At 43.6% G+C, this 22,575-nt stretch overlaps 1 protein-coding gene across 2 annotated transcripts; it reads left to right on the top strand.

Moving 5' to 3' along the window:
- Positions 1–11,445: 11,445 nt before the first annotated feature.
- LOC308397462 (BTB/POZ domain-containing protein KCTD1-like) lies at positions 11,446–21,271 on the top strand. 2 transcript variants are annotated; one of them, XM_080883381.1, is made up of 5 exons: positions 11,446–11,699; positions 14,967–15,163; positions 15,785–15,929; positions 16,791–17,096; positions 19,611–21,271. In XM_080883381.1, the coding sequence occupies exons 2-5, from the start codon at positions 14,997–14,999 to the stop codon at positions 19,764–19,766; spliced, it is 774 nt and encodes a 257-aa protein (XP_080739507.1). In that variant the 5' UTR covers positions 11,446–11,699; positions 14,967–14,996; the 3' UTR covers positions 19,767–21,271. The 2 variants fall into 2 exon arrangements, with proteins under 2 accessions (XP_080739507.1, XP_080739506.1); XM_080883380.1 differs by having other exon boundaries at positions 14,949–15,163.
- The last annotated feature ends 1,304 nt before the right edge of the window (positions 21,272–22,575 follow it).

Raw genomic sequence — 22,575 nt, 5'->3', positions numbered from 1 at the left:
ACACTTAGAAGATAATCAAAAGATTAAAACTTATAAAACACTGCGACTCATGCAAAGGGAGTGAACCTCAAACAAACCTCTCTTCCTCAGGATGACATTTATGTTCACTATCTTGCCAAAACTCTTCACTCACCCATCCAAATCATCAGATTCAGGTGTTCCAAGCACTTACGTGGCCTGCAGGCATGCAAGCTGCTTCTATAAACATTTGTGAAAGAACGGATCGCTCGCAGGAGCTCAATTAATTCCAGCATAGCGCCGTGATAGGATTACAGGACTTGCACAAGTCCAATCGCGAAATTTCATCAGTAGTAACAGGCAGCTATTAGTGATATCATTACAAAGTGGAAGCGACTGGAAATGCCAGGAACTCAGGAGGTAGGCATATAAAATCAAAGCATCAGCTGAGCCGTTCTGTGGCGCATGGGTCGCAAAGGTCACCGAGTTTCTGCAGAGTCGATCGCAACAGACCTCCAAACTTAGTGTGGCCTTCAGATTAGCTGAAGAACAGCGTGTGGAGAGATTCATGGGATGGGATTGGCCAAGCAGCTGTATCCAAGCCTTCCATCAACAAGTGCAATACAGAGCATAAGATGCACTGTTGAACAGCAGACTGCTGCTGGACACTAGAGCAGCACAGAGGTGTCCTCTGGAGTTACGGATCACAGACTCCCTCTTGAAGGTTTTTGGCAATCCAATAGAAAAATCGTTTTGGTGATTGCCAGGAGGACGGTACTTGTCCAATTGCATTGTGCCAAGTGTAATGTTTGATAGAAGGGGCATTATGATGTGGGATTGTTGTTAGGAGTTGGCAGTGTTGGGGAGTAACAGAGTACATGTACCGCTGTTACGTATTTAAAATACAAAATATGAGTGATTGTATTCTGTTACAGTCGGCTATGAGCCCGACACGAACCCGACGTATTAGCCAGAGGTCCCTTTACTACGGTGAAGGCAGACGTGTCAATGCTTTGAACAATCTGGTTTATTTTATACACATTTCTATGACCCTGCATGTTTTTGTCTTTCACTTGTGTTGTTTCAGTGAAGTGAGTCTCTGCGCACGGCTGCACTGACTTAAACTGTGACTTCAAAGTGGTCTGTTTGTCCAGCTCCCATCAAGACTCCACGCAGATATTTCAAGGTCATTTCACTGCTTTAGACACATCACATTACCTGATCATAGCTAATGTTTCACTCCAGATGTTGAATCATTAGGTGATGGACTAGTATCAGAGTCCTGACCACTTCCACCATCAACCCAAATATCGGATCCCAAATGCAGGTTTGTACTGTTCTCTCTACAGGGACAAATTAGTTACAAAAATACACACATGCACTACTTTACCCCCGCTTCAGTGTTTGTGTGTTTTCTGTTTGGCTCAGCTTATATTTGGATGCGCTGCCTCAGGCCACTCAGTAGTTTGTCAGGTTATTAATAATATATCAGACATTCATTTAAGACAAAGCACGAGCTTGCAGTGCATGCTTATAGATGCACAAACCTGGAGCTATTCACAGCACAAAGAACAAGGACGCAGTTTGAAATATCACTGCCAGCCTCGCTGTCTGTAACTGAATGAGAGGCTGAGTTCTGTCGCTGATACAAATTAAAGTCACTCATTTAATTAATGGAATTAATTTTTACACATCAGTCTGAGAAGCTGTTAAAACTTTTTAAAAACCTACATGTTCTTGTATTTAACATCTTTCTTTGACAAGTGAAAGATGTGACATCTTCAAGCACTGTCCATCCATCCATCCGCTTCTCCTTTTCAGGGTGGCGGGAGCCTATCCCAGCTGTGTTAGGGCGAGAGGCGGGCTACACCCTGGACAGGTCGCCAGTCCGTCACAGGGGTAACATACACACAGACACAACCATTCACGTGTTTCCAATTAACCTATCCCCACTAACTGCATGACTGTGGGAGGAAGCCGGAGTACCCGGGGAGAACTCACACAAACTCCACCAGTGTTGGTCAAGTTACTTGAAAAAAGTAATCAGTAACTAATTACCGATTACTTCCCCAAAAAAGTAATCCCGTTACTTTACTGATTACTTATTTTCAAAAGTAATTAATTACTTAGTTACTTAGTTACTTTTTAAAAACACGATTTACAACCTGAAGAGGTGATAGAGCGATAGATCTTTCAGCCCAATTCTACTTTTTCTGCATAATCCATCATACAAAATGTAATCAAATGGAAAAGTCTCTTTTTAAAACCTGTTTTATTAGTTTTAATCTTTTAACTTTAAGCATCAAGCAAAAATTTAATTATCTGCAACATTCTCTGACTGGAAGAAATGAGTTTAACATTTAAACCTATTTTCTGCACATTCCAGCACATAAAATAAAATATTTTTTGTGTTTACACTCAGTCTTTCAAATAGATGCAAGTAAAACACAGCAGAAAATAAATAAAGTCAGAGACTCAGCGGTCCTGTTGCTCTATTTTCACCTGTAAAGCAGGAGTGGGGTAGGCGGAGGTTTACCCTGGTGCAGGTGTGCCGCGGTCAGTGGAAGAATCCGCGAGTTTCTCTGAGTTTCCCATTACGTCGTAGCTACTCGGTGCTTGTTGGAAGTTTAGGGGTTTTATTTCGCTGTAAAAAGAAGTTTTCTTCCCACGCACAGCGGACGCTAATGTTTTTGTCACTTTTTATGGAATCAAACTCAAAGTAAGGTCAGTACTTCCACGCTTTAAACGCTGCACGCTCATACTCTCTCTGCACTCGATATATGATCCATTGTTGATCTGCACACAGCTGTTGTCACCAACGTCGCACTCGCTTACGTCACTGTCATGAGACATTCTCGCAAAAAATCACGGTTTTAGTAACGCAGTAATGCAGCGTTCCTACGGGAAAGTAACAGTAATCTAATTACTGTTTTTGCAATAGTAATCCCTTACTTTACTCGTTACTCGAAAAAGTAATCGGATTACCCATCTCTGGATATAATCACAGTCTGCATTTTCACCAAGTTGTGTTGCTAGACTTTTGACTTTTTTTAAGAGCCTTTGTTTTTCTATGGTCCCGGGTCATTTGACCCAAATTACATTTTCCAAACTCCCACTGCAAATATGTTCCTGCGTGAAACTGTTCACATTTACACGCTGCATAATCTTGTGGTATAAAATGGTGTTACATTAAGCTCTCATCCCTCTGCAGTTAATATCTCTTTATAACAACACTGACATAAGAACATAAACATAATAAGTAACAGTTTCTTTGCTTTCTGCTTATGGCTTTGAGTTCATTTGGAAAAGTTTTAAACATTTTTCTAAAGTTCTAACTCGTATTTACAAAAAATATTCATAAGATAAAGATCAGACTTGAACATTAAAGAGGTCAGAAGCGTTGTTATGCAGTTGCTAGTTAGTAAAACATTTTGACCAATCACTGACCAGAGGGAGACTTAAACTGAACCACCTGATTAATGTAGAAATATATAAACTGAATAAAGAAATAAAAAAACTTGTAGTGCAGTTTCTACTTCAGTTTTAGCTCCATCCAACCTCCACCTACACTCTGCTTCCTCATCCAACACAAACAAACAGAAACAGTCTTGTGTCTCGTATCGCACCACAAATTAATTATCTCCGGGCACATATGCGCTCTCATATATACATCAATACACTGCTGTGTGTATACTGGTAAAGGCAGACATGTTCACACACATCCTCTCATTACCTCGGAGGTTTGTGCTGATGCTTGTCTGTTCCAGCTATTACACCTCGGTGTTAATTTCTTCAGGTGTTTGACAAGCCTCGGAGCTACAGCTTGCTCTTTGTGTAAGTGCTTTTTCTGAACTTCTCCCTATCTCTGCAGATTAGTCAGGGAGCAAATTACCTGCCTGGACAAAAAAAGCGCAGTCCTACACATTTTGCTGTGCTTGGTGCACAGATCTCCCTTTGAAGACGGGCCATGTTATTTCCCATCTCCCTGCAGCAGTCCTGGCATGCAAATCATCACAAAATTACATTAAAAAAAACCTGCGCATGTACTGCGGGTGCTCTTATCAGCATCTGCACAAACTGCATACAAATCAGGCCAGAATCACACACCACAGCAAAGGTCTCCACTTAAAAGGCTGGCTAATTGCTAATTGAGTAGCAAGGTCTAAAGTGGGCTTGCCTAACAAGAATTAAAATGCGGGGGCGCCTCATGCCTGTGAAGTGTCTCCGGCTTCCTGGTGACATGCCCCAGAGCACAAACACACTGACAAATGCCACTGCCGCAGCAGTAGAGGCTGACGCTTCTTTAGAGCTGTTTAAAAACATTGCCTATATATCACATAATGGATAAAACAGGTGAAATGATTTCTGCTTTGCAGCGACGCTGGCACGCAGTCGTTTCACTGTGGTGTGCATGGACAGGCGCATTTATTGTTAGCTGCATTTACACAACCATGTTTACAACAGACATTTCTTTTCCTACATGAAGCCCCCACCCGTCTACATCTTGGAATTAAGCATCTGTTTTATATCCAACTGCTTTAGCACAGGGCGAGATAATGAGACAGTGGGCCCCTGGGCACAGAGATGTAAAACACACCAATCCGCTCCACTTGCAGCTGTTACATGACTTTTTGTCCCTACTATAATAAAATTACTGAATTATGCAGAATATGCAAAGTAAAACAATAAAGACCTCTGCGATATTTCTTGCAATATTTAATCAAAATTTAATTATGTTTTCACAATAATAAATTGGGGTGTTTTAAAGTGCTGTGAAAAAGTATTTGCTCCTTTTGAATATTTGTCCCACTGACATGTTTCAGATAATCAAGCAAATTTTAATATTAAACAAGATAACCTGAGTAAATACAGAAAAGACGTTTTTAAATGAAAGCGATTAAAACCTACACTGCCCTAAAAGGAATTGCCCCCTAAACCCAGTAACTGGTTGAGCCACCTTTGATGGCATTAACTGCCAGTGAGTCTTCCAGACCTCCTTTGTGTTAATTCAGCAGATGCTGTGGGTTTCCAAGTTTAAGGTCATGCTAAATCATCTAAATTGGATTCGAGACTAGGCCATCCTAAAACCTTAAGTTTGCTTGTTGAGCCAATCAGAGGACTTGCTGGTATGTTTTAGGACATGGCCTTGCTGCATCACTCAAGTGCACTTGAGCATCAGTTCACCCAGCTGAATATTAGCAGCTGAATATTTTCCTTCTGGATTTTCTGGTACAGAGATTTCGTAGTTCCATCAATTATGTCAAATCGTTCAGGTCCTGAAGAAGTCAAACAGGCCATCACACTGCCACATGTCTCACTGCTGGTATGATGTTCTTTTTATGAAGTGCTGCTTTCATTTTATGCCCGATGTAAACTTGTTGCTGTTGTCTCATTAGTCCCCAAAAGTCTTGGGGATCATCAAGATGTTTTTTGCATTTGTGAGACGAGCCTTTGTGCTCTTTGTGTCCAGCAGGGTTTTCTCCTTGGAACACTTTAGTGGATGCTGATCGTCTTTCTTGTTGTTGAATCATGAACACTGATCATAACTGAAGAGAGTGAGGGCTGCAGCTCATGAGATCATTTCTGGCTTCTTTTTGTGACTTCCTGGATGCGTTGTTGAAGCCTCATTCTAAATGAAATCCTCTCCAGACCGAAATATCTCAATGACTGTTTCTTGAGTTTCTTTGGGTCCTGATGAGATTTGTTGGTTTATTAAACCTATTTAGGCATCTTTACTTTGTCTGACAGACAGTAACGGGTCTGGCAGTGGCCTGAGTGTGGCTACTGAAACTAAACTTGGCTTTCCAACAAAATGTGATCACAGTTGAGTTAACAAGAGAGGGCCACTACTGTTCTACTCATGTACGTTTTAGCTTTCTTCACTTAATACATTAAATCATCATTTCAAAAGCACATTTTATATTTACTCAATTTAACTTGTATAATATAATAATAGGAATCTGATATATCTGCTTTTTTGTTTGTTCTTTTAATTTGTTACTTAATAACAATAAGTATCTGATTAACAATAATTATCAACTAACAGACAAGAATGAGTTTGTGTAAAGTTTATAACTAGCTAGCATTAGTAGCATTAGCACTTCACTAAAAAAAATAATTGTCATTAAAGATTGTCATTATTATTGATACACAATCTATTTCCAAATGCAAGAATGCTAACTGCTGAATTTAAAAGGCTGACAATTAGGGAGCTGATTATTTAGGCCTAGAGACCAGTTCCTAAACGGTTTGTGGCATTAGCTGGGAAATCAATTGCTAAACCCCAAATTAAACAAACCTAGAGACTGCTCAGTGACCACCTGACGATGGGGAAAAGTGTGCACACTTTTGGAGAGTGGTTGCTGGAGATTGCCAGCAGTTGCTAGCTTGAAATTGGTTGCAAAGATAAATATACAGTGCGGCACCCAAAATCTCTTTGGAACTGATCAGATCATTAGCAGGTTTTTGTATTTATCCAGTGGAAGTGTAAGAAGTACGACCCAAACCAGAAGCACAGAGTGTTTGGCCTTAAAGTAAAAACAGCGTCTTTTGAAATGTGTTGGTTACAGAACAACATTTACGTAGAAGGCCAGTGTTCTCAGTTTGCGGTTTATGTCACACGAGTTTCATTACCGATTGAAGAGCAAATGGCAAGTGTTTGCAGACAAGTTGGAGGCTTTCATCCAAATAACAGGCAACTGCAGCAACCACATCAGCCTCTTTGCAACTGATATCACCTGGTGACAGCCAGCAACCACTTGCCAATCAGTCAGGGACAACATGATTTATCCTGCTAAATGAGCTGTCTCTTCATTTCAAAGACTGTGATGTTGTGAGTAGTTGTAGGGAAACAGTTATTTCAACGGTAGCTTGTGTGAGTTGTGTGGTTTATGGTAATCCCACACACCGCACGATTAAGTTGAATTATACATTGTAAAGTCCACTCACTGGAGTTCACAGTGAGTGGACTTTACAATGATTTGTTGATTAAAAATGAAGCGCTTTGTTTGCGTGGTCGATGTGCAGTTGTGTTTTGTAATATTGTTGACACACATTTTCATGGGAATTTGAATGAATTCAAAGTTTTGTTTTTTCGATTACACTCTAAAGAATATTTTATGATCGCCGCCACTCTTTCTGTCACAGGAGCAGCAAGCTCTGTAGTTTAATATGAGATAATAATTTGATGTAATCCCAACAGTAATGAGAGCAGTACATGGGGTGCAGACTGTATATCAAGGTCATGTTTGCCCAGGGGAGGAACCAGTGCTCTTAGCTCGGAGCAGGCATAGAGCATGATGGGATGCTATATTAAGAAGCTGCTAAAATAACTGCTAACATAACTGTGCATCAGAAAGGGAGTCTGAGACGAAAAGATCAATGCTGCATTCTTCCATCAACGAGCCCAGAAAAAATGCAAATAAACAAGCAGAGCGATGGTAGGTGTGTGGTAGGGTTACTATGACTGCAAACTAAAGCAATTTCACCTAAATCCTTTTGGGTCAAATGGTTCATAATGATAAGTGGGACATGTTAAAGTGCAAATGCATTAATTCAGTACAATACTTCCTTTTAGGTTGGGGGACTTCAAGGTTACCTCTGGCTCTTGGTACTGACATTTAATGCACTTAATGGCTTAATTTATAAAATGTACGTTAACATGTTGCAACAATAAGAAATGTAAAAGAGCTGCATTAACACACAGACAGCGAAAAACCACCACTTTTACCCAGAAGACAGATTTCAGGGACCGCTACTTGTATTTTTATATTTTACTTTTATTTTCAGCCTCTGTGTTGGTTTGGCTGTTGGTTAGGTTTAAGAATATATCCTCACCTCAGCACCTGTGTCGGCTGATTTGCTGAAACAGGCCGCCATCACATTAAAGGACAATATGTTGTAGAGTTGTGCATGCATGCAGTGCATCAATTCTTCTAACTGTGAGGAAGAGGAGGAGGTAACTCTCATTTAAAAAAAACTACAGACGCCTTGCATTGTAATATAATGGGGTTGCCTTGTCATGGTCCTGCGCCACGTTGGCCCAGTATTCTTAGTTTTCGTGTGTTTTGTATTTTGTTCTTTATTTATGCCGTGGTTCCTGGGTTCTGTTAAGATGCTCCTTATTTGATTACCCTCTGTGTATCTGTGAGCCCTCGTCTCTCCTTGAGTTTTATTCCATGTGTTCCCCAGCCCATTATGTCTGTGCTCTCTCTCTCTCCTCCTGTCTGAACCTCTGTGTACTTCCTGTTTTACTTTGACAGTCTCCCGTCAGTGTTGCGTTACTCCTGCCGTGTCTTGTTATGATTATCTGTGTCAGCTGTGTTCCCCGTGTGCTCCCACTTCCCTCGTTAACCCTCTGTGTATTTATGTCTGCGTCTCCCTCAGTTCTGTGTCGTGTTCTCCCGCATTCATGGCCGTGTGTTTCTCTGTGCAATATGTTATAGTTTCCGGTTTAGTTTGTATGGTTTTTCTGTCCAGCAATAAAGCTGTGTTTTGAGTTCAATCCTGCCTCCGTGAGCGCTGCGTTTGGGTCCTCATCCTGCCTGCACACAGCCACAACCATGACATGCCTTCACCCAACAAAAGAGTCAAATTGTATAAAAGTATGAGAAAATGATCCTACTGCTCACTTCATTTGTGACCTCAATAAACACTTTCCTGATGAGTTTATGGCCTCAATATTTTCAAGTCATTTTGAATACATGTTTATTTTGTCAATTTTATACACGTTTGTCACGTCACTACCACACTGAGCACGCAGCGTCCCTCAGTTTCTGAAGCATATGTCCAGAGTTTCTAAGCTCACCTTGAGGTTTCACAAACAGGATTTTTCTTTCAGTCTGTGTTCGATCAACATCGTTTTAAAATATGAACATGACTTTAACAGTAGCAGCAACACAGCCTGTAATCCATACAGTTTGCAACCACTGAACATAATGATATGAATGAAAGGCCCAAAGGTCCAGGTGCTTCTCTTTTAGATCCGAATGTCCCTCAACAATTACCAATGTTGTTCATGCAAAAAGCACAAAAATCCCAGTGCACATATTCAAGAAATGCTCAGATCAGTTTGATTTATTAGCTCAGTTCTACAGTTTCTGTGGCTTAAAGATGGGTCTCTGTATTGTTGTTGATAAATTTGCTGCTCCGTTCTCCTGTCTGTACTGCTTCCTATCCCTTGTGTTGATGCCACTTTATTACAATCACAGTAACAGTAATTTTATTTTTCAGCAGTTGAAATGATAAGCTTAGGCAACCCCATTATATTACAATGCAAGGCTTCTGTAGTTGAAATGATAAACTTTAGGGGTGCAAGTTCCCTAAAATACAAAACATAAACAACATGGGCTTTTCCAACTACTGCTGATGTCCACTTTCCCCACGTGAGTCATGTGCCACGTTTTCTAAATTGTGATTACCTCTGATTGAATATTTTGACACCCATCTGCGTGCATCGCCCCTTCCTGCCTTAATGTTGCGTGCATTGGTGGTCCAAAGCAAGAAAGAGACTCTGACCTTTCATGTCACAGATATACCTGGATGTTCTCTACATTGCAACAATAAAAATACACAAATGATATTGAATTTTCACTGAGCTGCAGTTCTGGGTTTCTTTTTAACCGTGTTAACTCCACTGGACTACATCATGTGCATTTTTGCTTGTTTCACGTGCTTGTATCACGACCTTACTTTCTTTTTATAAGGCACCAACTGGACTCTGTGACTGGTGCAGCAAACACACGAGCACCTAAGCTATCCACGCTTGTACGTAACTAAAACAAGCTGCGTGATATTTATTGTTGCTTTTCTTTCATTCTTGGCTGCCTTCCGTTAATTTTCCGGTTAAGTATCAAACTGCTTCTAAAGTAAAAAGATATTTGGATACTGGCGGTGGCACTACTGCAGTCTTGCCATTTTCCTCATCAGTGCTCGTGCTGCTGGTCCAATATTCAGTCCAATACTGCAGCCTTTCTGGCAGGGAGCGCGCCTCCAAATTTACCCTCCCGCTGCGCTCGCTCCCCGTACCTTAAAAAACGCGTGCACGGCTGAAGGTCACTTAAACACAAAAGGCTTTCAGCGCTGCGGTCCAATATAGCGCATGCGCGCTGCCGGAGGACTGCTTCACAGACCGCAATATGGCGAGAATGCCTGGCAGCGGAGACACGGAGCAGGAGCAGATGAGCTGCCCCGAGAGGAGCAGGGATGAGGAGGAGGAGGAGGAGGAGGAAGATGAAGATGAGATTCAGGAGGTCCAGATCACCGGGGAGGAGGAGGACGAGGAGTCCGACAGAGATGGAGTGGAGTGGGAGTCAGGGAGCACAGTGCTGGACTCCAGCGGTTCCGCCGCGCAGACACAAGCGGTCGTTATGCGGAGTATGGACCGAAGGGAGGAGGGGGAGGCGGACCCACTCGGCAGCAGCATCCCCTCCGGGCGCGAGTCTCACCCGGAGGGAGAACTTCAGCGGTCAGAGCGAAACAAGCTGAGCGAGAACACCCGCCTGGCCACCAGGTACGCCGTGAGGATCTTCAGGGAGTACCTCAGCGAGAAAGCCCAAAGTCCAGACTTTGAAACTCTGGACAAGGATGCGCTCTGCGCTGTGCTGCGCTCCTTTTACGCCGAGGCGCGCTCCAAAAGTGGACAACTGTACAGCAAGTCCTCCCTCATCAGCATCCGGAGCTCTCTCAATCGGTACTTGAACGAGCCGCCCTACTGCCGCACCTTGGACCTCACCAAGGACCCAGAGCTGCGCAGCGCCAACCTGACCCTGGCCGCGGTCATACGGAGGCTGGAGGAGCAGGGTGCCGGTCCGGTGGTGCAGAAACAAGCCATCACGCGCTCGGACCTGCGGAAACTGTACGAGTCCTCTGTGTTCAACACCGACACCCCGTTTGGGCTTCTGAACAAAGTCTGGTTTGAGACCTGCATGTATTTCTGCACCAGGGGAAGAGAGAACCAGCGGGAGCTGGAGGAGGACTCGTTCGGCCTGGCCGTGGACGAGGACGGAAGAAAGTTTGTGTATTTTAAAGCTCTCGGACCCTATCACAAGTCCCGCTCCGCCGCCTGGACCAAGAAGCGCCCGGACACAGACGAGGACACGCTGCCGCGCATGTACGAGACGGGCACGGAGCAGTGTCCGTACGCCAGCTTCGTCCGGTACGTGTCCAAACGGAACCCGCTGTGCAGGGCGTTCTTCCAGCGGCCCCGGGACCACTGCTGCGCGAGCGACGTGACGTGGTACGAGAACAAAGCCATCGGGAAGAACCTGTTGGGCACGAGAATGCAGATGTTGTCGCGCGCTGCCAAGCTCTCGAAAACCTACACCAACCACTGCATCGGTGCCGTCTCCATAGCAACCCTCAACAGCATCGTGGGGGCCGCGGGCTTCAAGCCCTCGACGACGCTTTACGTTGCCTCGGAAACGGTCAATGGTCACGCGCAGTCCCACCTCCAGCTCGTGATCCCGTACCTGCGCAGGGTCAGCGACGCTGCGGATCTGAATCAGCAGCAAAGCACAGAAGCAGAGACGTCGAACACATCGCCTACATCAGCAGCAGCAGCAGCAGCGAGGAGGGAGAGCAACGAGGACGACCCGGGAGCTCCCTCTGCCAAGAAGCGCTGTGTGCGCCCCGGGACGCGCGCCGAGTCGCCCGCGGAGCCGAATGAGAGAGAGTCGGTGCCTGCCACAGCCACGGAGTCCCGTCTCGCACAGTCCGGCGCCCGGTCCCCTGTGCCCACAGAGGTAACCCGGAACATGTTGGTCCGTTTTCATCTGTTGGAGCTTCAAGCCTCCCGTGTTAAACCCGACAGCCAGTCAGTCCCGTACCGATGTGACGCCCATCTTTAGGAGGAGAGTTAGTTAAGAGCGCAATAAAATATTAAACTAGTAGGTGTTTAAGGTGGGCTGTAATCTATGAAAAACTTTATTTGAACTGCTTTATTAGGGGCTTAAAGTAAAATTAAAATAAACAGACGCTCAGGAAAAGCATACCTATTCGAGTTGGCTACCTTAGTAAGCACTCTGACTTTATTTCTCTTCTCGGGCAAATACAACGTGATGCCTTTAAGAAGTACATCAGTATCAGGGTGAACTTCCTGTTACAGGGACATCTGGGATCAGATCAGCCTAATAAATACAGAGAAATAAATAAAAACAAAATACAGTTGCCGAACCATTGCACCCTTCATTTACAAAGCAATTCATCACTTTTGTGTTATTTTCACGTCGTATAATCTTGAACATGACATAAAACATCTGTAATCATGTAGTTTACTTCAGTGGTGCCACAGTGTGAAAATCGATGCACATAAAGACCTACAAACACTAACCTGGAAGCCTAATTAAGCGTTCAGTTCTTTAGATCTAGGTTGTAATTGGATACCAAAACATTACACGTGCTCAGTTTTTCAGTGAAATAATGAAAGTAGAATTTAGCTTAAAGTCCTGTACCAGAGTTTGTGCACCCTTTATTCTGAATTACAAACATATAAAACCATTTGCACAACATCAGCTCTAGTGCTTGGTACGAGGGAAAATCATTACTTTGTAGTCACAAATGTTTATCACTAAGGGCTGCACAGAAATATGTACATGCATTTGTCTATGAAGGTTCTCAGTCATGCAGGTCATCGTAGTCTAAGGAGCTTGGAAAGAAAAGCGTCTGGACTCGTTTAAGTTGCTTGAAGATGTTTCTCCTCTCACCCAAAAAGCTTCTTCAGTTCAGTTCCCCCAGATGTACATGCATTTGTTTGTTTTTAAATCAGTAGTAAGTGGGTAAAAAATGATCTGATTGTACATTTTTATATTTTTGTTACTTAAGTTGCTCTGACGTAAACATAATGCAGAATTACAGAATCTCACCCTGTAGGAAACTGTGTTGTCCATGTGGCCCAATCATGTGAGGAGAAGCAGTGATTTGTCTTTGGGAGTGTCCCTCTGTTGCCAAGGGTAACTATACCTGCTGATGAATTTATCCACCATGCATTAGTGCCATAGCTGCAGGGTACAGACTGCTTGTTGGGCAGTCACAACACGCACACACACGCACACGCACGCACACACACGCACACGCACGCACACACACACACACGCACACACATGCACACACATGCACACACACACACACGCACACACACACACGCACACGCACACATGGATTATATAGATGTGATAATCTGTACCTGCTATACATCGTGTGAGGCCGGTGTCTCAGCTGTTTGTTTGCCCTTCATGGTGCTTACTCTGATATTTATTCATATGTAATTTGATCATATGTCATATGTACATACAAGCAAAGAATTAAGCAAAATGTTAAAATTATGAATTAGACAGTTGAACTGTTTGCGCTCTCTGAGGTTATAAAATTAAGGTCAAGGGAGACGAGGCAGGAATGTGAAAGGTCACAGCAGAAATCCTTTAACGGCACCGAGTCATTCAGGAGGAGCTCGGAGTAGAGAGACTCGTCCTCCACATTAAAAACTACCAGCTGAGGTGTTTTGGGGATTTATCTAAGATGCCTCTTGGATGCCGTCTAGATGAGGTGGTTCCTGTATGCTCTTCTGTAAGGAGACCCTGGGAAAGCCCCAGAACAAGCCAGAGAAGAGTTTGTCTACTGTCTGGCTTGGAAACACCTCAGTGTCCTCTTCAGAGAGCTGGAAGCACTGGCAGGAAGAGGAAGGTCTGCTTATCTCTGCTTAAACCGCTGCTTACACTCTTACACTGCTGTTTTCTTTAGCAGTGCCGGTCGTTGATTACTTAGCAAGTTAATCCCTTACATATTCATCTGTAGCCCTTATTGTAGAATTGCTCCATATTATCATAACATATAAACTGGCACAGTGCTACAGCTTATGTAGCCAGTAACAGCAAATGTTCAGGGCATATCCTCACTGCAGACCATTCACATTTAGTGTTCAGTGTAGTTGAACTGACATGAACACCATCGTTTGGAGCAGAACAGGTTTGAAAGGAGCCGTTGGAACAGAATGAAAGGAAACGGCGGATCAGTCTAGAAGAGCAGAGTGAAAGCCCAGAGGACGTGTGTTCCCAGCCTGTCAGCCACTGGCCTCCTACCAGGCTGCCAATTGTTTCTTTCAGAGCTTAATGATTTGTTTCGTGCCAGACACCTGGCACTATAACATAGCCTACAAGGCAGTCAGGAATAGCTCTGACCGAGCCGTATCTGTGAGCCTGACAGGATGTCCTTGTGCTTCTTAGCTTCCTGTCAGGCTCCTGGCTTTACCTGACAGTCCCGAGTCTGCCTGGCAGGAACTGTTCTAAGCAACCAGCTCCTCTGTAAAACTGTTCAGGTCAGGTTTGCCAGCCTGCTTGCAGGTTTTTATACAAACATCGACGAGACCCAGTTTGGCTTCAAGCGCAAAACATCTTTCAGGAGCTGCAGATAGATGCATTTATTATGGAGCATGACTTCATGACAACACGCAGAGATTTCTCTAGTTTAACCTGCAGCAACCAGCTGTTCACATAAAGGTCGAGGGTGCTGCACTTTGGGTTGCAGAGGTGGTTGTGCAGTTCGCCTTGTTGTCTCCAGCCTGTCCAGCTCGGTGGCAGAGAGAGGTTTGCAAATAATTGCTGCATAATTTATAAACACAGATTGCCAACATGTTGCAATCAGTTACATTTGCTCTGCAAGCGGTCGCAAGTTAATACATAACTCGTGGGCGGCGATGAAAATGAGTGTGCTGAAGGGGACAAATCTCCCCTCTTTGCTATATTTCCTGCCTCTCCTCAATCATTTTGATTTATCACAGATTGCACGTAAGCGAAAACTTGATCCAAACTGATAGCAGGCTGCCTTGTTGCTGCCTTGTTGCTAAATTGTTGTTTAAACAGACACATAGCAGTTCCATGACTTGGTGATAAATATGTTCCAATGTATTAACTGTAAAGATAACCTATGTCCATGGATGTGGAGATATTCATGGCTATGTTTGGTCTTTTTTTCATATACTGGCACCACCATCACTGCAGCGTGTATTTGTGTCCCAGGACAGACGTAGCAGCGGCAGCTGCAGCAGCATGTCGAGTCAGAAGCTGGCTTCTTGGTCTCCGATGTCTCCCCCGTGTACCACGGGAATCCCAGCACCAGCTCAGCTCACCAAAACCAACGCACCAGTCCACATTGATGTAGGAGGACACATGTACACCAGCAGCCTGCCCACACTCACCAGGTACCCCGAGTCAAGGTGAGGCACACATCCAAGCTTTTAAAGTACATTCCCCCCATTAAAATACACAGGATGGCTGGTGGACGTATGAGTAAAGCTAAGGCTGTAATCCACCTCAACACCTCAATATCAAAAGCTCTTAATCAACAAATTAGTTCAACATTACTGATTATTTTGAATATCTGCTACCTTAATTATCACATTTCAATACAAATGGATATTTTTCCTATGATTCAGGAAACAGAATTTTAGTATATTGAGTTGGTTTTAATGGCTTCTCTGCAAAATATAGAAAGAGTTTGCTTTTCAGTTATTTGTTCAGAAAGTTTAAATCTGTGAATAGTTTAACAGGCAGCGGTGATCTACTTCCTGCTTCATGGGGAAAAGGTGGCCTGCTGTCCACACATTAAGGAAAATGCAGATATCTCAACTCATCAAACAGCGAAGATTTGATTAAAAAAGCCTCATAATCTCGATCACTGTACACTGTTACAATAAACTTGATCATCTTTGAACCTACTTTTTAAAATTAACTTAGCATTTACCCTTCAGTGAGCTAGGAAATGATTTAGCTGCAACATGTACATTTAAATTTAGCCACAGCTGAGTGTAGAAACCTGTTTCCTTCTCTTTGGGCAGAATCGGGCGTCTGTTCGACGGCACAGAGCCCATCGTGTTGGACAGTCTAAAGCAGCACTACTTCATCGATCGGGACGGGGACATGTTCCGCTACATACTCAACTTCCTGCGAACCTCCAAGCTCCTCCTGCCTGATGACTTCAAAGTGAGTGCCTGATCAGGTACTTCCACAGTTCACCGCTGCTGCTGCGTGACCTAAAGCAGGGAAACAAATGTCAAAAGAAAGACTTGAACCCCTGTCAGAGTCTCACACGAGCCTGTCGCTTACAGTACTGAGACTTCTTTGAGTGACTCTGTTGCCCTTTTCTGTATTTTCTGTCATATTCTCTCAAACATCATAAAAATGACCAATAGATAAACTGCAGTAAAATAAATGAGTATTTGTTCCATTACTCTAGGAAGGCAACATGTTATGGCAGCAAAATGACCCCAGATCTCAAAACTGATTAATGCATGGAAGGATTTATAGTAGCAGTGGCTTAATGTTTGCATCAGGGAAATTACCTGTTATCAACATTGTGAGACTTCAGGCGAGAAACAGGCAGCAAGTCCGTGCCAAAGACACATTCATTCTCTTCATTAATTCTTCATCACAATTATGACAGCCCAAACAGAAACTGCCTGCAGCCAGCGTGTGCAAACTTCTTCATTGGCTTGTAGCAGCTTTCAAATGAATCAGAAGGTTTTGTATGTGATTTGTTTATAGAATAAATGAAAACGAGAGTCTTCCTTCGGTTAGTGTGTTAGCAGCAGAGCAGCTGCTACCAAGGCTTTAGTACACCTTTAGTACTAAAGTACTGAACGAGCGTTTATATGTGTTAATGCATTTTTTAAACTTTGTTTTTTGCAAGAAAACGTGGAGTTTTCTGCATTTTTTGGTGGGTGTTGTGTACTCATCTGCATGTGTGTGTATTTGTGTGCATTGTGCGTGTTCTTTTGGCCTGTGTAAGTCTGCACTTATGCTTCTGAGAGTGTTTTCTTGTTTCTGCTGTGTGTGTGTTTGCAGGAGTACTCCCTGCTCTACGAAGAGGCTACTTTCTTCCAGCTGGCACCTCTAAAGACCGAGCTGGAGCGCTGGAGGGCTGAGCAGGAGCGCCGGGACGTTTCTCGAGACTGTGAGTGCGTCGTGGTCCGCGTGACGCCGGAGCTCGGTGAGAGGATCAGTGTGAGTGCATCCCGGGCGCTGATGGAGGAGATTTTCCCTGAGGTGACTGATATCGTCTACAGTTCTATGAACGCCAGCTGGAACCAGGACCCCACACACGTGCTCCGCTTCCCGCTCAACGGCTACTGCCACCTCACCTCAGTTCAGGTACATAACATCCTCTGAGCCACACTGGTTTATATTCTCTCAACATGTCAGATGCTGGAGTGAGCAACTCAAAGCATTTAAGTATGTAGACACAGTCAAGACAGCCTGCAGAAGTTCACAGAGTATCGTGGTTGTTGGTGGCAGACGGGCAGCTCAGAGTGTTCCAGAAACTGCTCATCTTACATGGAATGGTTGGAAAAGTCAAAAATATCCAGTTTTTGAGCCAAAATGCCTCGTTAATACCAGACCACAGCTGACAGGAAGAAAACAGGGACTCGAATAACAGCTTGTTACAACCAAAGTGTGCAGGAGAGTGTTTCTGAATGCACAACATGTCAGACCTCAAAGCGGATGGGCTACAGCAGCAAGAGCCCACAGCTGCTGCTGTCAGCTAAAAACAGGAAACTGGTGGTACAGCTCACCTACTTTAGACAATGGGAGACTGAAAAACATCGCCTGCTCTGATGAGCCTTGATTTCTGCTGCAATGTCGGATGGAAGGTCATAATTTGACGTAATCAACATGAAAGCTTATATTCATCCTGTCATAGGTTGTTTATACACCACAGCGTCTGGACTGTTGCTTCTGTCCATCCTTCATAAAGATGGACGTGTTACACGGGACCTGGAATTTAGAAGTTCACCGTCCAGACACCCAGTGTGAGAGAGTCAAGCTAAACAGCCGCCGCTGTGATAGCTGTGTTCAATGCACCGTCTCAAGCTGCAGCTTAACTAAAGGAGTCAAGATGATATCTGGGACTCTAAAATGTGCCGTCGCCTGTTATCTGTCAGCTCCGTCTTTGGCAGATGCCACCCTTCCACCATCCATCAAAGCCTGATGTGTTTTTATGTGATGTTAGCATACTCTGAATGCTGACAGTCGGTTTGTAACAGCGCTGTGTTGAGGCGGGTGACACATTTCATCACCTGAAGGTCTGCCTTTGTCTCCTGGGGGAGATCTCAGTAAGACAGACCAGCAGCACAGAGAGCAGAAGCCTCCAGAGGGCAAACTGAGATAATGTCACCGCGTTCACCTCAGGAGGAAACGCTCAGAGAGGGGAACTAATGGACTACTTCTGAAGTGTTTGTGTTTCAGGCCAGATAGGCTGATGGGTTTCTTGAGATGGAGAGTGACCCTGGGTCCTGAGGCTCACATGTTGTTAGCAACACATTTAAACGCAAACACAAAAGAAGTGCAGAGAATAACCGTAAATCAGAAAGACACAGATTCGCTGCTTGCTTTCCTTTGTTGTCATACTTACTGAACACAAAAACATCTGGTTTGTGTCAAACACTCTTTCTAATGAAAATGCAATGATTTGACCATTTCATAATAAGTCAGGGGAAAGAACAAAAACAGAGCTCAGAAATTAAGTGTTTACGGGAGGTTTATAAAGTAAAGTTAGCCATCATGACTGACCTGAAAACAGTTGGATTGAGGTACTTCACGTGGTCTGGTAAAGGCCTAACAATAATAGAGCAAAAACCCTAACAATCAGATGACCCCATATGAGCAAGCGCTTGGTGACACTGGCAGGATGAACTTCTGTGGAACAACCAGGCTCAGGGAGGGGCAGCCATCTCCAGAAACTGTACTGAAGAGAGCCAGAGTTTAAAAACAGCTAATAATTAAATGCAGTGTTGGTTATAAACGCATAGAGAGTAAATCCAAACTGGGAGTTGGTACCACAGGAAAGATTGGATTCTGGATTTACCATTGTGTAAAGCACAGTGGCTCCAGCACACAGCCCTGTGGAGCGCCATATTAGCCTTAGTGTGTGAAGAAGACTCCCCATTTACACGAACTGAGTTTATTAGATATTATTCAAACCCCTGTAGAGCTGTACTGTTAACACTACTAGTGTGTTCTGATATCTACAGTAAGTTACTGTGATTATCATAATTAGGGTTGAAGCACTAATTAATAGCTGAACTTCGCCCCAGCCTGCAGGTTTCTTCCACAGGAATGTGTCTTTCTGTGGCAGCAAGCATCTGTAACCCAGTGGGCTATTTATCCCCTTTTACCTACTTTTCCACATAGAGACTTGATGCTTTGATTAAATACTGACTATATCTACAATATCTAACGAGCTGCCCAAGGAAATCAGGTCAGATGAGTTGAAGGCAGCTTACACTGCCTCGTAAACCATACTTTACTGCAGAGGCTTCAATTTCAGAGTCTATTTCTAAACTGTTTAAATGCCTTTGTGTATTGGGGTGGTTATTATGTGCTCTGGTGCGTAAGTATTGATACCAGGGAGTATTTGGTAAAGGTGTGATAAAGTTATTGGTATGCATGATGGTGAAAATGAGTGTTTTTAATGCATGCACTTCACAGGTTCAACTCTTGTAGCGAACAACCGGGTGGAAACGCCATCAAATGCTGAACAAGTCCCACCTTCCTTCAGTATTCCTGACTCCAGCGAGACAGAGATCACGTCTAAATGTTTTGCTCTGGATCTTCTCGTTATGCCTCATTCTTTGTTGCTGTTATTTGGTTTGTGTCTGACTGCAGGTGCTGGAACGGCTACAGCAGAAAGGTTTCTTTATCACAGGGTCGTGTGGCGGCGGAGTGGATTCCTCCCTGTTTAGTGAATACGTCCTGCGACGGGAGATCCAAGGCAGACGCCCCCTGATCCTCAAAGCAATAAAACAGGAACTCCTGCATTAAATTCAGAAGACCTGATTGCACATCTGTTCTGTGCAAGTGCGTGGACAGTTTGTCACATGACACAGACTCCCTCACTGCAGCAGAACAGTGAAACAAAGCGGGACGTGCAAAACGTGGTCTAATCTTCAAACGTGAACGTAAGGTAGCACCTGAATTAAAAGACAACACGGCCATCCTTTCACCAATTTATTTCATCACATTGATGCAAGATATGTTTTCCTTCCTGTGATCCCCAAAATTGTCCACATTAACTGTCAGTCTGTGTCACGCTACCAGAGTGAAATCCAGCCATTACAGTAAATAAAGCTTTTTCAAAGAATAAATGTTTTTAATAAGTTGTGATGAAATAAAAACACGTAAGAGTTGTTTTTTTTTAGATTTGTTGGAAATCAAGAACTCGATTCTCGCCTTTAAAGGTATTCAGACCTTTAACTCTGCGCTTTGTGAATGCGTCTTTGGCAGCAGTGACAGCCTCAGGTCTTCCTGTCTGCTCTTCTCGAGCTTAGATTGGATGAAGGCATCAGTTCTGTAGTCCCGCACACGCGTGCGTTATATGTAACCAATGCTCATTTTCTCCTTTAATGCACACATATGTAACCATGTGGGCCTCACATCAAATCTGTACACAAACATTTGCATTTCAGATGTGAGTCAGTGGCCCACAGATCGTCAGAAACAGGTTTTCACAGCTGATGCTGGTTTCTGTGCTTTCAACAGTTGCATTGAACAGTGTAAATATGAAGGCATGAGCCTTGCCTGCATAAACCTTTACATTCATATTTAATACTTGCGAAGACCATCAGTTACTTTTACCTGATGCAAGCGTGACAGGTTTATTTTTGGTACGGCAAAAAACACAAAAACGTGTAACAAACCGAGCTTCTCAGTTATATTTTTAAGCCTTAATTTCATTTATGGCATGCAACATTTTTACTGTAGAAGCACAATTTTTCTCCTCATGCTTTGAGAACTTACAAGAATCTACAAAAAAGAAATGAATGCATTTTGTATTTGGTTTTTCAAACGTGTTTTAAGGGACAGCGAATCAGTCCCACATTGTATATTCACGTCATCTTTTGTTTTGCATAACTACCTGTAAGATCATTTTATGAATGAAGAACTGAGACTCTTTAAAAGGCTAAATGCACAAATCTGTCATGAATTTTATTTTGAAGGCAAAACTTTGATTCTTCATTTGTTAGTGGCATCGTGCACTTTGAACAGCTCAGACATTTGGAAAATGTGCTTGTCTGACATTAAGAGGACAGATCGACCTCATATTCATGTACAAAGGTGAACAAACGATAAATAGAAATCTCCTGCCGCTGTGCAAACGGTTAACTAACACGAGTAGCCATCAATCAGATCACAACAAGAAAACAAAGGAGCACATTTTCCAAACGTTGAGCTAATCATGTAAAAATATTAGGAAAACTGGTTTGATGCTGCTTTCTGGCACTTCCATGATGACACCGGAGGGCAGGGAGGCTTCACGCCAAACAATTATGTAAGAAACCACAAAATGCTCGAGTGGACCTGGTTCAATAAAAGACATTTGCCACATTTCATGTTACTCTTTATTACCTGCTGTGCTTTAACTCTAACAGCGTCTGATGTTGGGATGCTAAGTTCAGCTAAACCAGAGTTTGCAGTTTTACATTTAACCGAACCAACACTGCGTGTGTGTAAATGACATCCTTAAACATGCGTCCACAGCTATAATCACTGCGTCTCCATAATCGACTGCAGTGTTGATCTGTGGTCATGGGCACAGCTGCCTCGTGTGCCACATGTTGGCCTTCAACTAATATTACTGAGAGAAAACGTTGAAACAGATCTATAAAAACAAAGCAGTGGGATTTAAATATGTCATTCTTCATCCATCAGACATGTTTATAACCCTACTTGTCTTTTCTTGTTAGTCACAGCATAGATCTAAAATGGAGTAAGAGCGGGGCGATCGTGGCTCAAGAGTTGGGAGTTCGCCTTGTAATCGGAAGGTTGCCGGTTCGAGCCCCGGCTTGGACAGTCTCGGTCGTTTTGTCCTTGGGCAAGACACTTCACCCGTTGCCTACTGGTGGTGGTCAGAGGGCCCGGTGGCGCCAGTGTCCGGCAGCCTCGCCTCTGTCAGTGCGCCCCAGGGTGGCTGTGGCTACACTGTAGCTGCCATCACCAGTGTGTGGCTGTGCGTGTGAAGGATGACTGGATATGTAAAGCGCCTTGGGGTCCTCAGGGACTAGTAAAGCGCTATATAAATACAGGCCATTTACCATATAAGAGGTGTCAGAAGGAAAACTAAAAGACTCGACGCCAACAAAGAGCAAAGAAATCCCTGCTGTTAGGCTGCTGATGATCCGAGATGTGATTCCAGGTTTATGTGAACCAGAGAACATTTTCACATTTGTCCTTCACTCTGGGCTCATGTACAAACACCTGTAAGCACTGAACTGGACTCTGCAGTGTAACAAGCAGCAGGATCAGTGCTGGGATCAGCTGTACGTGAAAATAGCCCCGCTGCTTGATCCATTAATCTCAGTCAATGCTTTTGTGATGGAGTTTATGGTCTTTTTAATCTTACAGACCTATTTGTTGCACCACTTTGTTCACTTTCTCAGTTATGGTCTCGTTAGCGTCATAATGGAGACGAGTCGACCGTGGCCACGGTGACACTCGTGTGGTAAAATTCATCTTTTATAGAGTCTATTGTTGTCTTACTGCGGAGGCTGCAGTTAAATATTGACAAGTCATTAGCTAATGAACGTTACGTAGTGTGTTTCTGAGTAGGGCTGCCACAAACGATTATTTTGAT

This window comes from Rhamphochromis sp. 'chilingali', assembly GCF_963969265.1.
Source record: "Rhamphochromis sp. 'chilingali' genome assembly, chromosome: 5".
Classification (NCBI taxonomy): Eukaryota; Metazoa; Chordata; class Actinopteri; order Cichliformes; family Cichlidae; genus Rhamphochromis; species Rhamphochromis sp. 'chilingali'.
This window is presented reverse-complemented; position numbering and strand designations above follow the sequence as displayed.

What these genes read in the sequence shown, in the direction of transcription:
- LOC308397462 (XM_080883381.1), top strand. Translation starts at nt 14,997, where the DNA reads ATGTCGAGTCAGAAGCTGGCTTCTTGGTCTCCGATGTCTCCCCCGTGT. An exon ending in ACCAGGTACCCCGAGTCAAG is followed by an intron (nt 15,164 to 15,784) that starts GTGAGGCACACA and finishes CTCTTTGGGCAG; the next exon opens with AATCGGGCGTCTGTTCGACG. An exon ending in TCCTGCCTGATGACTTCAAA is followed by an intron (nt 15,930 to 16,790) that starts GTGAGTGCCTGA and finishes GTGTGTTTGCAG; the next exon opens with GAGTACTCCCTGCTCTACGA.